Genomic DNA, 12,849 nt, shown 5'->3' with positions numbered 1-12,849 from the left:
CAGTATTTTCTGTCAAGCAGTGGAAACATGCTATCATGCCTTTAAGTCCTGTCACTATCCATCAATACTGTACTGATTATTGTGGCCAAACGTTTCTGTTATGACCAAACAGTTCATACTACCATTTTTGGCTGCCACCATAAGACTGGCATAGTTATTACAGATGATTCTATGTAAAATATCATCTGGTGTGTCAGGTTAAATACTGTAATGTCACTGTGGCCAAGTCCTTGTTCTTGACAGTATTTTAATTCAATGTCTGAGATAGTGCTCACGACTTCAGTAAAGCCTGCCATTAAAGATTATTTGAGACAGTTTCTTTCAAATGCCTTGTCATTTTTTAAAATACAAATGTTCAGCTTTACAAATGATTGAGGACTTATGATGATGATAATGATAAAAAATACAGCTATATCTTATTAAAGTGTGTATTCTCTTGTGTTTTCTACTGTTTTTATTTGTGAAGGTTTATTTAAAAAAATGCAAAAGTAGATTTTATTACCGTACATTACAGTAAACCCACAGTTATCTTACTGTATTCCAATATACAGTAATACACAGTAAAAATAAATTACAGTAGATGTATTGTGAAATTACTGCATCTCTGCTGCCAGTTTTTCACAGAGAAATTCTTTGCAGTGTAGAAGTTATTTTCTCATTATTTTGCTGCACTCAGGACTAGGGATGTCCTGATCTGATCATGTGATCGGAAATCAGGGCCGATCACATGATTTTCAAATGATCGGAATCAGGTGGAAATTATCAGATTTAACCTTACAAAACAACAAGCATGACCATGTTCATGTTTTAAATTCATCCTGAGGTACAAAGAGATTGTGAAATGGAATGACAATGGCTTAGTTTTAATTTTCCACAACATCAATATTCATTGTTGCACAGACGGAAACAACACCGTAAACATCACAATTTACAGCAGGCGGGGAATTCAGACAACATAATAGTAGTGAGCTGGTAGTTAGTAGGGTAACGCAGGGCAAACGTGTCACCTCGGGACGGCGAAAATGTCTGCAGTTTGGAGGTATTTTAAACTGGACACTAAATCAAATGACTTGGACTTGGGGGCAAAAAAATGTGATTGGGACATCCCTACTCGGGACGCTTAACCAACCCAAAACATCAGAATCTGACATCCTAGGATCTATAATCTCTCTGTGCATTTACAAACAGCTCAGACAAATCCTACTGATTCTACCTTTAACTGAGAATTTTTCCAATGTCCTCCAGGCTGACAGTCACTCATGGTTTAGTTTCATGTCCTTGAGAAGTTAGTAAAAGATAAACAGAAGATGCAGCTTGATCATTGCACAAGTACTGTATTGCTGAGAGGACTCTACCCCACCTGCAGTTGTTCAATTGACGCCGCTGCCACTCTATTTTTACCTCTGCATTAGGTCATAATGGGTTGTGAATCTCTCTCTCTCTCTCACACACACACGCATACACACACACCTAAGCTAGTTATGTATGTGTCGTTCTTTTTGCCTTGTTCATTAGGCTGGTCCCTGGACACGCCATCGTCAATTATCAAATAGAAAACAATTAGACCTTCTTCACAGCAGCTATATTTATGTTATATAGTTGGGTAAACACAAGCGTTACCAATGATACTAATTAAGGTCCCATTCCATTTAGTGTTGCAGAACATCTCAGTAAGTCCAAATGTGCAATAGCAGCACCCTGACCTTTGACCTGAATGGAATGGGACCTTAATTAGTATCATTGGTAACACCTGTGTTTACTCTACCGGAGAGTAACTAAGTACATTTCCTCAAGTTTACTAAAGTCCAGTTTTGAGGTACTTGTATTTTACTTTGGTATTTCCGTATTCTGCTACTTTTCATTCCTACTCCCCCTGTAAGTCGGGGGAATTATTGTACTTTCTATTTCATTACATTTGTTTAAATACCTTTAGTTCTGGGGTCTCAAACTGCATTTTACCCTCTGGCCCGCAACATGATTTCAAAAATATAAATAATCCAGGTTAGGGGTGCAACAGATCGCAGTTGACCCGTGTCCCGAACAGATCGCCCTCTACGGTTGGAGAGACACAGTGTGTCTGCTGATTGATTGATTGATCATGACTTCTAACCAATCAGATGTGCTGCTGTAGGTGGGACATTGAGCCAGACTACAGAGCATAGTTGTGTATTATACTGTACAGTGTATAATGATCTAATATATGTATAGTATATACATAGTACAGCACTGTATAAGTTTGAAGTTTAATATTATTACCATTATCATTACTATTATTATTATTATTATTACATTACATAATTATGGTGATAATTACAGAGGTGTCACTCACGCATCTGGAGCTTATATAGTGTTATGCCTGCAGATTTCGAGACCTACTTTTATATACTTTTTAAAAAAATACTTTAATATACTTTTTTTATTCATTCAAATTTGGCTGGGTGGTTAATAACATATTTCTGTGGTGTGACAAACTCAGATTATACATTTATTGTTGCTTTACGAGATCTTTAAAAGCTCCCTGTTGTAGCTTTAAATAAAAAAGTAAAGTACTTTTTCCACCACTCGTTTCTTTATTTATTTCTTGAGGGTTTACGTCAGTGTGATGACCCCTGGTGTCATCTTGGGTGTGATCTGGCACAAAGCTCTTATTTGTTTTGCAGGTTGATTAAAGTAATGTGTGGCACTCAGTGTGTTTCTGTGTTACATAAGTCCCGGCTGCAGTCTAACCATTCTTTCTGCTCCTCTCCACAGGCTGCTCAGGCCACAATCTGGTTTAGTTATCGTGCTTAAAGTTTCGCTCACGCACACCACAAACCACTGATTTTACTGATTTCCACACCACCTCATGTTGTGAACATTTAATTTTCCACGTTAATTTGATGCTATTTGGTTTAATGAAACATTCTTTTGTTAAAACTTCTTCATGGTTTGTCTCCCTTTAGTTGTGGCCACTTGGATCTACTAGATTTGAGTCTGCTGAATGGAAGAGATGACACATTACAAATGCCTTCAGATTTAAACTGAAACGATTAGACATTAGTAGATGGACAGCAAATTAATTGATAATTATTTCAAAAATCTCTTAATTGTTTCTGTAATTTTTTAAAAGCAAAAATGACACAAAAGTTTGTGGTTCTAGCTGTTTTATTATATTGTATTATAATGATGAAGATTATATTTTTATTACTCAAATAATATAACAATTATTTATAAGTATTTAGGATATAAAACATAATGCAACACATAATTTTGCTCACATGATTTTATTTTCATGGAATTTTAAATCTGAAGCCTGCAGTGTGCCATAGGAGCTTCGACTGACACCGCTGACTGAAGCTTTTAGTGCGTTTTGGACTTAAGGGTTCCATCAAGAACCTTTTTTTTACCCAAAGAACCCTTTTTATAAAAAAATGTTTTTCAAGGATTTCAACAATCCTTGAAACTATTGGGTTGGTCAAGGGTTTCTGGTACCATAACATAAAAAGGTTCACCCCTTGGGTAGGTTCTACATAACCCTTGGAATATAAAGAGGTTCTCCATAGAACCCCCTCAGTGTGTACTAGATAAAACTCAGTAGAATCCCCCAAGTGAGTTTTGGTGGCACCCAAGGAAGGTGAATCAGTTCTGAAAAGAAACCCCAGAGTGGGTTCTAGGTGGAATCCTAACACCACAGAAGGGTTCTCTGTAGAACCTCTCATAGGGAGTTCTGGGTAAAACCTTTCACAGATGGTTCTAGGTATATGTCTTTATGCTGGGTAGAACTCTCTTAAAGGGTTTCAAGTGGGACCTTTTTAAAAGGTTTTAAAAGGAACCAAAAAGGGTTGTCCCGTGGCGACAAGCGGAAGAACCCTTTATGGTTCTAGTTAGCGCCTTTTTTTCTCAGTGTAGGGGGCATCTGGGGTGAAATGAAGAACATTTTGAAGAACACATTTTACAAATCCATTCCTGCTATTTTATAAACACACTGACAGCAACAAGGTAAGGAAAAGTTTACACAACGAAAGCGATCGTGTTCATGTTCAAGACTTTTTATGGCCTTTTCATGGAGTAAATGCACATGTTGGCACAAAGCCCACATGCTGGAGAAAGCAAATTTAATAAATGTCTAGTGAATGATTTCATAAAAACTTACATTTTTGCATTAACACATGACACACTGAATATTGTAAATGAAATCAAAAACAAAAAACTGTATTTAAACACTCAGTGTGTTCATTTCCTCCTTGTAGTTGTAACTGTATTGCACTGTTTTGCTGTAACTTCAGTACTCTGCATAATAATTTCATTCCATATAAACTGTAGATTCCAGTTACAAAAATGAGAATTAGTTCCACAACATTAGCAGCTCTATATATTTGAAAATGATAATCATTTCTATCAATTCTACATTAATACCATTTAGAAACAAAAGCTAAGAATGGAGAAAAAAAGTGTATGTGGTCATGTGAAAAGAAACACGAAAATGAAACAAAGGGTGGTCAAAAGTGCATTTTCTTTTCTTGCATAATCCCCTCTTTGTTTATTTGTGTGATGGAGAGAGGGCATTCAAACAATGACAGCATAAACATCTTTTATTGATGGGCACTTTAATTCTTAATAAACACTAACATACATTTGTACATGCTGCACTTTGTTTTAATATCACTTAAAAAAAATAGCATTTACTTAGATATATTTAGAATATCACAAAATGTACACCTTGTATAAAGAATCAAAAGTGAAACTATATTGAGATTTAAGGAAGAATAAATAACATCCTAGTGAAAATGAGTTTTTACTAAACTAATAACTTATAACAGTTAACATATATTGGTTTTCTAATCAAAGCTATGCCACACTGTATGAAGCTTCATCACATTTTCACAGAATATTTTTTAATCTAACATGTGAACTGCAGAAGGCACGTGTACAATGCATAAACAAAACTATTAGGCCATAATAGGTTGCGAAAGACAGAAAGCCACACCTGAGTAACATAAACAGGCTTGTTTCACCACCCATTCATCAGAATTAACCCTGCAATTTATCAGAAATCAGAGCCAATGTTTGCCTTAGATGTTTTTTCTTCTCTTTCAGGTAAGACTCCAAGTTTTGAGCTTCTGCCAAAATGCCTTCCAGCTTCTTCATCTGGGAAGTATCTGCCACAGCTCTCTCACTGCAACAAACCATACATACTGACATTACAAAATCAAATTATGAGTGGCATATATTATGATTAGGGCTGTCAAACGATTAAAAAAATTAATTAGTTTAATCGCAGTACTACTCTGTGACTAATCACGATTAATCACAGTTAAAATACTAAATATTATATACACTAATATTACTTGTATTTTCTTCTATTCTTTCTTATATAGTATTGAAGGATGCAATACAGTTAATCCATTATAATTGAAGGATGCAATTTTACAGATTGATGAAAAATAACACATCATAGTTGTGTATTTTTTCCCATCACTACATTTTGATTAGTGCATTAAATGAATGCCTATGTATCCGTCTGCACACCTCAACTTTCATAAACAAGTCACATCCTCACAGTCTATGGTCACTTCGTTGTGAACGGAGAATATTGTCCCCCTGAAGCTGCCGTACGTCTGACAGGCCACCGTCCGTCATAGGAAACACTCACGGAGTTACAACAAGTCTGATTGTCACTGTCACTGACAAACAAGAGTTTAACAGTGTTTTCCACTCTCATGTGTGATCAAACCACCAACTGCAGCGAGTTTAACCCGATCACGGGCAGAGTCGGACGGCTCTTCACCAGGCGGCGGGTGGGATGAAGCTACAATCAAGATGGAAATACGTGACAAACCCCGTCCCACACTGATTCAAAATAGGACACGCTATTTAATCCTCAAATAAGGGACGATTCCATATTTCAGCGGACAGGTGACAGCTCCAGTGGTGACACAGACCACAGACTGTATGCACAGACAGACTCTACCTAAGTCACATGACACGATTAATCTCATGCGTTAACGCGTTAACTTTGACAGCCCTAAGTATAATGCAACAATAAGCAAGCACGTGTCAAAGTGTACCGAGTTTGTGACTGGTTTCAGTGACAACCAGGTTTTAAGAATGAAGCATATTATTTTGAAGCAGCAGCAATCAAGGGCTAAACCATGAGAACATTAAGATGAGCTTTACTTTGAGATCATTTGCTTTAGACCCTAGATTCTCAAACTGAGGAACGTGTACCAGTGGTGGTATCCAAGCTCACTCTCGTGGTACACCAAGGACATGTCAGAAAATAATGGCTCAGTCTGTAAGGATTTGGCTTGGGGACCAGAGGGTGGCCATTTCAAATCCAACTCAGACCAAAAGTGTGTAGTGTGGACTAGTAGCATGGAGAGGTGCCAGTTCACCTCTTAGGTGCTGTCGATGTTCCCTTGAGGAAGGCATCATACCCCCAAGCATCTGTCCATCACGCTACCAACTCTCCAACAAAACTACATGTGTGTGTACAATAGAGTGAAAAAATTTAATAATGTTCTTACTCTAATCATAAGCAATTATTAAATATGGACAGTGAACCAAGCACATGTAGTACCAAACAGTGCAAACCAGTAAGGTTGTACTTCCAGAGTTTATTACTTGTTTGTGCTTCTAAAAAGTCAGGGAATCACCAGAGTCATTAGGATTCATCCTCTGGGACCTCAAATGTCTGTACTTAGTTTGCATCAAAAAGGTGTTCTATAGTCACCACATCTTTCTCTACTTCTAAAAGAGAACGGAATTTAAAATAAAATGGCTACATCTGAGATATGAGCTAAAAGCTCTTCCCTTCCCCTCCATATTTTATGTCTGCCTACAAGACAGCAACTCACTAGAATAGGAGTGTATTTCCTTAAGTCCTGTAATGTTTTATAGGCATCATTTTCAGATGGAGTCCTGGTAACTCTTAGTGAGGTGGCACAGCTGACGATTCGTCCACTTTGGGATAAAAGCACCAAGTTTGGCAGATGTGTTGATAGATACATTAGGAGCAAATCTGGACACGGAGCCATCACAAACTCGCCCCAACTACGGTTCTCATGGTATTATTTTAATGGTCTGTATAATCCAAACATTTTTTTTTTTTTTATTTATAACAGTGTAGAAGCATGTAAAGTAACACACCTAGAATTACATTAGTGGGGTGCCATAGCTCACCTGTCATTCATTTGGTAATTAAGTGGTTGCGGCCCCTGACCAAGCTGCTAGACTTTCAAGATGGCCGAGATAGGCAAGAGTAGATCACGCAACTACGGATCACAACTTTGTAAATTCTATTCTAGTTGTTTAAACATCACCTACCTTAACACTTGAGCAAAGTTTGAAAACAGCATGCTGACCTCTCTACTTGCACCTGTAACAGGAAGCAAATTTCACTCAATGGAAAAAAAACGTTGACAATGTATAACAAAGGACAGACTGAATTGCCATTTCATTTTACTTCATTATTTTATGACATCATCTTATATCATCATATAAAAGGCCCACCCATTTTCTACTTCAGATTCCTAGTGAGAATTCTTCATGTCATAATTCTACAGTATGATTAAGGCTAATTAATGCACCCATCCAAAGTCTGACATCAAGGTTCAGGGCAGAACTACACGCAACATTAAATGCGTGGTTTATCTGTTAAAATGCCTATGTAATGTGTATTACTTCGGGAAAACAAAATGAATGTTAAAGGGGTAGTTCAAATTATCTGAAATGTGGTAATATGTGGTACTTGATTTTCAGTGTATTACCTACAGCAGTGTTTCCCAATCCTGGTCCTCAGGGCCCACTGTCCTGCATATTTTAGATGTTTCTCTGCTCCAACACACCTGATTCAAATGATCAGGTTGTTATCAGGCTTCTGCAGAGGCTTGATGACGAGCTGATCATGTGAATCATTACTTTTTAAATGTGACCTTTATTTGACCTACATTGATTCCTGTGTGAACAGTCCACGGCCCAGAACAGACCCACATGCGCAGAAGAACAATAACAAAGACGTCAGGACGTCCCCTTACGTCACTCTGTTCGAAATCTACTATCGCAGCCAAACGAATTGGGAAAATTCTTAACATTTTAGGGTAATAATTTCTGAAGGGAATGGAAAAGAAGAACATCGGCTATTTACACTATTTAAAGAACTGTAAATCTAAATTTTCTTAGCAACAACCGGCGCACAATTATGACGATTGTCACTCAGTTGCTCTAGAGTGACGTAAAAGTCGCATGAAATGTGACAAGACTGTTCAGACGGTGGGTGCATTGAGAAATATCAGACACGTATCTGATATAGTACCACCTCTGAAAGCGACCCAGGTCGGATTTTAAAAAAACAGATTTCATGTGACTTGAGCTGTTCACACGGTCATGAAAAAAGCAGACCTGGGTCACATGTAGGCAAAAAGATCGGATTTGGGTCACATTTCACTGCCGTGTGAACTAAGCCATAGTAACTGTGAAGGTGGTTGTGGTTAGCTGTCAGCTGCATGAAAGAGAAAGGTGTGGGAGGGCGGCTCATGAGAGTAATGTCAGGTGAGTTAATTGCCACAGCTGCTGCAAAGAGGAACTCTGCCCAAGATTTTGGCTAAATGGAGCAGACTGGAGGATGTGTGCTGCAGGAGCCGGGCAGCTGCAGGCACATGTCATGTATTGGTGATTTAAGTTATTCTGTTCTGAGCAAGAGTCTCAAAATAAAAGTATTGTATATTGTCTGAGATCTGTGTGTCTGTGCTGTGGAACTTGCGGAGGTATCACGACAGCTACAAACACAAACTAACAGATCAAGGCAGCAGTAAAACGACAATTTCTGTGTCTGCAAGGGAAAATTGGGTCTTTACCCATGAAGTCTAGTACCCCATCAGAAAAGGCTGTCTGACAGCAAGGTTAAGCTGTGAATTTTTTTTTTAGGTGGGCCGTTGACCCTGTCCACAGTAGTACATTGCTGATCTTCCATGCTGGTGCTCCGCTCTGCTTCTCCAAACGCCATCTACTGTAGGTAAAATACTGACTATCAATAAGTTCAACCCCAATTCAAATAATCCATACTATCCCTTTAAAATACAGGATCTGTGAACACAAGTGTTTTATTTGTAATGATGATGATAAATCATTGGTGGTTAAGTACTTTAATAGTCGTAACCACAGCTTGAGTGAACTACATTACATGGGCACTGAGGCAGTGAAGATGCCACAGAGGGGTGGTTATAGGGAACAAAGGGAGGTGTATTTAATACACTTCTTTCATACCCTCATTCCCAGTGGCATGACTGAGGAGTTTTCATTGGCTTGTTTCTCATGAAGTGAACTTGTGCTTCTTTGGTTTGTCATGTTTAAGTATTCCACATCATGAGTGTGTGTGTGTGTGTGTGTGTGTGTGTGTGTGTGTGTGTGTGTGTGTGTGTGTGTGTGTGTGTGTGTGTGTGTGTGTAAAGGCTGTGGCACTCCCTGTTGAGATGTACTTGTTCTGGCTGTGGTCGCTTATAATTAACCCCACCTGTGCATGTTGTGAAATTCCCAGAATACACGCTGAAAAAGGGCATCTTGCCTGAAATGTTTGTGCAGCGACATTAAAAATTCAAATCGGAGTGCTGTCTTAGTCTTTCTTTCTTTTCCATTATTGCCTTCATTATTTTCCCATTATTTTATTTTATGTGAGTTGACAAAAAATGAGATGTCAAATTCAAATTCAAGAAACTTTTCACATAACCTCTTTCACACCCCTCACAAGGAACTTAAGTGATGAGTCACTTTATTCTAACTTGCTGTGAACTCAGTTTCTTTGTTGCTGCTTTAATTTGTTTTGTCATAACAAGCAGAGACAGTTATGAGAATAAATTATAAATGGATACAGCCTTACAGTGTTTTTTTTTTTTTTTTTGCAGGCTGACATGATTTTCAACATTGGGACAAACAATATTTTGTGTGACTGGCAGTGTGACATTTCACATACCTGCATTTGTAGCCTCAAACAAACCAGCTGGCTCCAAAGTGGATGATTTAGAGGGAGGTCTTTTCTTTTTTGGTGGAGATTTGTCCTGATTTGCAGGCGTACGTTCCATCTATTGCAATGAGGAAAAGACTTGTTGCACTAAAACATTTTTCTTGCAAAGTCTATCTCGCTTTCTCAAAACAAGTGAAAATCAAAATGCAAAATAATAGAAGAGCCGTTAAAATTCTGTACCATTTCCAGCACAAACACAACTTTAACCTAGAGATACACAGATACAGTTTTTTTCCAATCCAGTTCCTACCTGAATATATTTATGTGCAGATGCTGATACTATATGCTGAATTAAACTGGTAGTATTATATGCTGTAGCACAACTTCCAACCCTCAGAATATCAGCTTTACACACAGTACAAGCCGCTTTCTTGTTTTTCTATGTTTCTAGACTAAAACTAAGAACATGTTGAGATACAGTAACTGTTACTTGCTCATTCAGTTACAGACTGTTCAATGTTATGTCACAGTGGGTTCATGGACCAGTGCAACCTCTGGCTGTATGTCTAAAGTCCTGTTAACACAGGACTAGTATTACCAAGAGCCCTAACATGATTTAGAAATTACCCCGACCTGTCTGTGTTTTGTGCAGCACATTTACCAGCAAAGACTATTTTACTTAATGAAGCTCAGCCTAAGTTCAATCAGGAAGACCACCTGATTGAACATCTAGACCCTCGAAGGTTCCCTATTCTACGATAGCTTCATCACCCCCCTAAAATATCTTACATGTGTAATGTGGTGTGCACATCAAATAAAAAACATCTGTACACTGAAGGCCAAAACGCACTGCAGGCTTCATTTGACATGCATCAGATGAAGCTTCTATAGCACACTGCAAGCTTCAGAATAGCGTAGCAAAGTGACAAACGTTTCATGGAGGAGACAAGCATCTGTCTGCTTCAGACAGATATTTCAGTCAGGGAACTGTTCAGTACCATCACGATTTATCATCAAAAAAGTTTTATATCAGTCGGCACTTCACACACAATCCCCCTCCCTCCCTCCTCTCTGCTGTCCCTCTCTAGATCTTCATAGTTATGATTAATCGACGGGGAGTAATTAAGTATTTAAAAGTACACAAATCACACACCACCGAAGTGTACAGTAATATTATGTTTCATGATCATAAAAAGTTTTTATATCAAGTCAGCGCATCTGTCCATATTCACACGCACTTAAAAAAAAAAAAAAATCTCCCTCCCTCCCTTTTTTTTAAAAATCTACTTTCAGGTGGAGCTCGTCCATGCCTTTTTTATTCCATTTAACTCTCCCCAAACACGAACTGCAGCTGCAGATAAAAAAGCCCTGGTCCTCATTAGACGCTCCAAAATTGAAACAAGTACGGAGTGCGAGCGTTAAGTCAGTTTGACGCGTGTCAAGATGCTTTCAGTGCATGTTCTGTCATTTAGAACAATGGGTGCACTTCAAAACGTGAGCGTCAGATGCCTTTAGTGTGTTTTGGCCTTCAGAACGAGTCTCTCCTGATTCAATGGACATCATCCCCCAAATATGATGTCAAGTCTCTGCGTAAAATCAGTGTTCCAGAAGCAGAGATTCTGTTCTTCAGCAGCCACATTTATAATACACTTAAGAGCTGATTTGACCACTTTCTGCACATACAGCTCATTTAGATCAGATTTGTGGCTGTACTTCAATACGTATGATAGCCTTTGTTGTTCTTAACCATTAGTCATCATCACTCATTTTAAACATCAGTATAGCTGTTCTCCCATCACAGCTGTTAACTGCTGTTCAACATATTATGAGCAAGATCAATCAAGTTTCATATATTCAGTGTCTGACAGTTACAGATGGGGAAAAAATACAACCCTAAATCTCAGAGATGCTGATTCAGACAGGACTACTATTATCTCTGGACCTCTGTGTTTGATGAAATATGGTAGGTAATTTGCAGTGGAGTTTTTCCTTTACAAATGACAGAAATGGCAGATTGAGGACCTCTGCAGTTATTACATATTCATTTAAATCCCCAGATTATACTAGTTCAATGTTAATAGGTCTGAACTTACAGAATTCTGAGAAGCAATAAATTTGTGGGGAATACAGGAGACTAATATGATTGATGCACAATGAAAATATCAATCTATAGCGCCATATTTAGATACTTTTTAAAAAAATCCCATAAATGTCTGAAAGAACTGAGCCAATTGCTTTTTGTGAGTAAAAATAAATATAACTAAATATGTCACATGGACATTTGATATAATCTGATATCAATTGCAGGCCCCGAACTGAAGCGAACTGATATCAGAGCAGACTTTGTGACATCAGCAAATATTGCCTCGTTGTCCAAAGAATCATATGATATTGTATCATGATGAAACTTGCAATTTACTCCCCTATTAATTTGTGCTATAACATTTTGGTTATGGGGCTTAAAATTGCATTACCATATATTAATAATTCATAAAAACATCAGACTATGGAATGTGGATAGGTAATGTCAGTCCAAAACCAATACCGGATCTGATTGGTCCCAACTCAACTTTAATCACTGTATGATCTGCATGTCACTTGCTGTAATTTGCACCTCAGCATTTATTAGAATATTTCTTAATATTTTCTGAGCTGTCATTGACTCAAGAACATCATTTGCTAGTTAAATAAAAATGATGTTTTTCTTGTGAAGTAGTCTACCAGCAGGCTACCTTCTTACCTCTTGGGATGTTGTCTGTATGGGGCCTTTGCTGCTGTTCCCTCTCCTCTTGTTTAATGTTGGTGAGATCAGTTTTCCTGCCGTCTGTGTTGCTTCTTTCATTGTGATGTATTGTTACTGCAAATGTCAAATAAAATTAGACACTTAAATTACAGGTAGTTTGTTAAGAACA

The 12,849-nt window shown here is 37.9% G+C and overlaps 1 protein-coding gene across 1 annotated transcript; it reads right to left on the bottom strand.

Moving 5' to 3' along the window:
• Nucleotides 1–4,553: 4,553 nt before the first annotated feature.
• On the bottom strand, nucleotides 4,554–12,849 carry tex12 (testis expressed 12). The gene is made up of 4 exons (XM_084716323.1): nucleotides 12,678–12,849; nucleotides 9,947–10,055; nucleotides 7,306–7,357; nucleotides 4,554–5,155 (listed from the first exon to the last, which is right to left on the bottom strand). Exons 1-4 carry the CDS (start codon nucleotides 12,777–12,779, stop codon nucleotides 5,011–5,013), a joined length of 408 nt encoding a protein of 135 aa, XP_084572449.1. The 5' UTR covers nucleotides 12,780–12,849; the 3' UTR covers nucleotides 4,554–5,010.

The sequence above is a fragment of the Lutjanus erythropterus genome, chromosome 4 (assembly GCF_056507025.1).
Source record: "Lutjanus erythropterus isolate fLutEry1 chromosome 4, fLutEry1.hap2, whole genome shotgun sequence".
Classification (NCBI taxonomy): Eukaryota; Metazoa; Chordata; class Actinopteri; order Lutjaniformes; family Lutjanidae; genus Lutjanus; species Lutjanus erythropterus.
This window is presented reverse-complemented; position numbering and strand designations above follow the sequence as displayed.